We start from the raw sequence: 2,083 nt of genomic DNA on the forward strand, positions 1-2,083 counted from the left end.
AAACTCAACATGATCTTTATATATCATCCTTTCTTTATACATATATTCCTGGATTCGATTTGCTACTAGTGTATTCAGCACATAGCCCTACAATCTGTGCAGGGGCTCGGGGGGCGGGGAGCACTGCTTGGAGGGGCAACCAAAAGCAACCTGATAATTAGGAACAAAGTTTGATTTCCACTTCTCTCTGGGATTAGGGGCTCTAAATAGATGTCAAGGACTGGGGGTGAAGAGATTACTATAGGAAAATGAAAATTCCGTTATAGATAACCTTCATATTCAGTACAAAGTTCAGTACTCATTCAATCCAAAAATCAAAACAGATCTTATTGTTATAAATCAAATTTTAATAGCAGTGAAATAAAAGGCTAATATTTATAAGTAAACCCATTTAATGTTCAGTTTGCTTGTTCACCTTACATAAAAAATGATGAATAAAAAGAAAAGAAAGTCCTACAAAGTTCCCAAAACACCCCTGCAGAAAGCTCTTCTATAAGTCCATGAATGACATTGTCTCTTTCACTTTGATGAAGCCAAGGTTGATGAGGGTGTTCTTTTCCAGTTCTAAGTAACTCTCATAGTCCAATTTCAATTCAGCCTCCAGCTGTTCCTTTGACTTCTGATACGTTTTCTAGGGGGAAAAGCCAAATCATCCCAATAAAGCACTGACAGCTGGAAATACCAAAGAAAAGGAAACGGCTGTTTTTGAGCAGTCGGCCTAGCCACTGCGCTCTGGGAGGGTTTTGCGGGAGGGCAGAGGGCAGGAGGGCATCTCTGGCGCAGTGGGGGAGAGCGTTAGTAGACTTTCAGTAAATGGGAACCAGTATACAGACAGATGGGTAGGAACTTTACTATAATATACTACATGGGAACTATAAAATTTGAGATGGAGGAGAATTTGGTAGAGGATACACCTTTCTACCAGAAAGGAACCTCAAGCTCTGAAGCCCCTCACCTTCCTGTTTCCCAGCCTCTGTTTGATATGAACTCTGTCACTGTTGGTCTTCCCTTGCCCACTGGAATTGGAGCCTTCGGATATTCTGTGAATTCAGTTCTCTCTCTCTCAGCAGAGGTCCTCTCAGTCCATGTTTCTACTTCTCTCTTGCTCATTCCCTACCTCAGCCTTTTGTCACCAGCAATTTCACCACTGATCCCATTTATAGATTCCTTATAGGCAAATATATTACCTCCTTCAACACAATTATTCATGTGGGGTAGTGCATGGGGCACCTTGCTGGCTCAGTCCACAGAGCATCCGACTCCTGATCTCAGAGAAGTGAGTTTGAACTCCACATTAGGTGTAGAGATTACTTTAAAAAAAAATTTTTTTTTTTTTTTAAAGAAAACAGGTAGTGCAAAAAGAGTGGAACATAGAATCAAGACACATGGGCTAAAATCCCAACTCCACCCACCACTACTAGCTACGAGATCTGGAGCAAGGCTCATGTCACTGCTGAGCTTCCGTTCTTGTCTTTAAAATGGGAATACTGATAACTACATTTTAGGGTTAGGCTTTCAGTTCAGTAACCTGTTTTAAGGTATTATTCACCAGAAGTTAAAATCCTGTGTAATGAAAGATTCTAAATTTTGAATTGTTGTATCTATGAATGATATTCAGATGCCTTTGTATCTAAAGAACTTTGAAATTATGGAAAACTTCATAAAGTTAAGTTGGTTAGAATCTAGGTAGCTGTCCAGTTGATAGTTGTCGCTCATGGTAAGCTAGGAAATGCGAGAAATACCCTCCCTCTTGACTGTCATGAGAAAAAGAGAAGAATGTGAAAAGGCATAATTTTCCTATTGAAACTGTGGAATAAGCCAAATATACATATTTCCACTGGGGTTAGAGGAAGGCCACGGCTTTTGTTTCTGAAATTTCACTTACAACTTTTTTCTTCTCAAGTTCCAGCTCCATTTCCTTCTTTTCTTGTTCACGAATTTTCTTGCGTTGCTCTACATATTCCAGATGTTTGACTTCTCTTTCGAAGTAGTAGTTTATGCTTGATACCTGTTAGAAGCACAGGCCCGTGAGAGGGGCACCCACGTGGAAGCCCCCATTTCCTTCACAAGGCTCTAGAAGAAT

At 40.3% G+C, this 2,083-nt stretch overlaps 1 protein-coding gene across 3 annotated transcripts in view; it reads right to left on the bottom strand.

The window, feature by feature from the left end:
- Positions 1-326: 326 nt before the first annotated feature.
- Positions 327-2,083, bottom strand: part of DNAI3 (dynein axonemal intermediate chain 3) — a 63,174-nt gene continuing 61,417 nt past the window's right edge. For 2 of the 3 annotated variants that reach the window (XM_008690655.2, XM_008690652.2), the window contains 2 exons: positions 1,886-2,008; positions 327-631 (listed from right to left, as the gene is read on the bottom strand). In XM_008690655.2, coding sequence (XP_008688877.1) covers positions 491-631; positions 1,886-2,008 — 264 coding nt within the window. In that variant the 3' untranslated portion in view covers positions 327-490. The remainder of the gene's footprint in view (positions 632-1,885; positions 2,009-2,083) is intronic. The other variant, XM_040627086.1, reaches the window with a different exon arrangement.

The sequence above is a fragment of the Ursus maritimus genome, unplaced genomic scaffold, assembly GCF_017311325.1.
Source record: "Ursus maritimus isolate PB19 unplaced genomic scaffold, ASM1731132v1 scaffold_12, whole genome shotgun sequence".
NCBI lineage: Eukaryota > Metazoa > Chordata > Mammalia > Carnivora > Ursidae > Ursus > Ursus maritimus.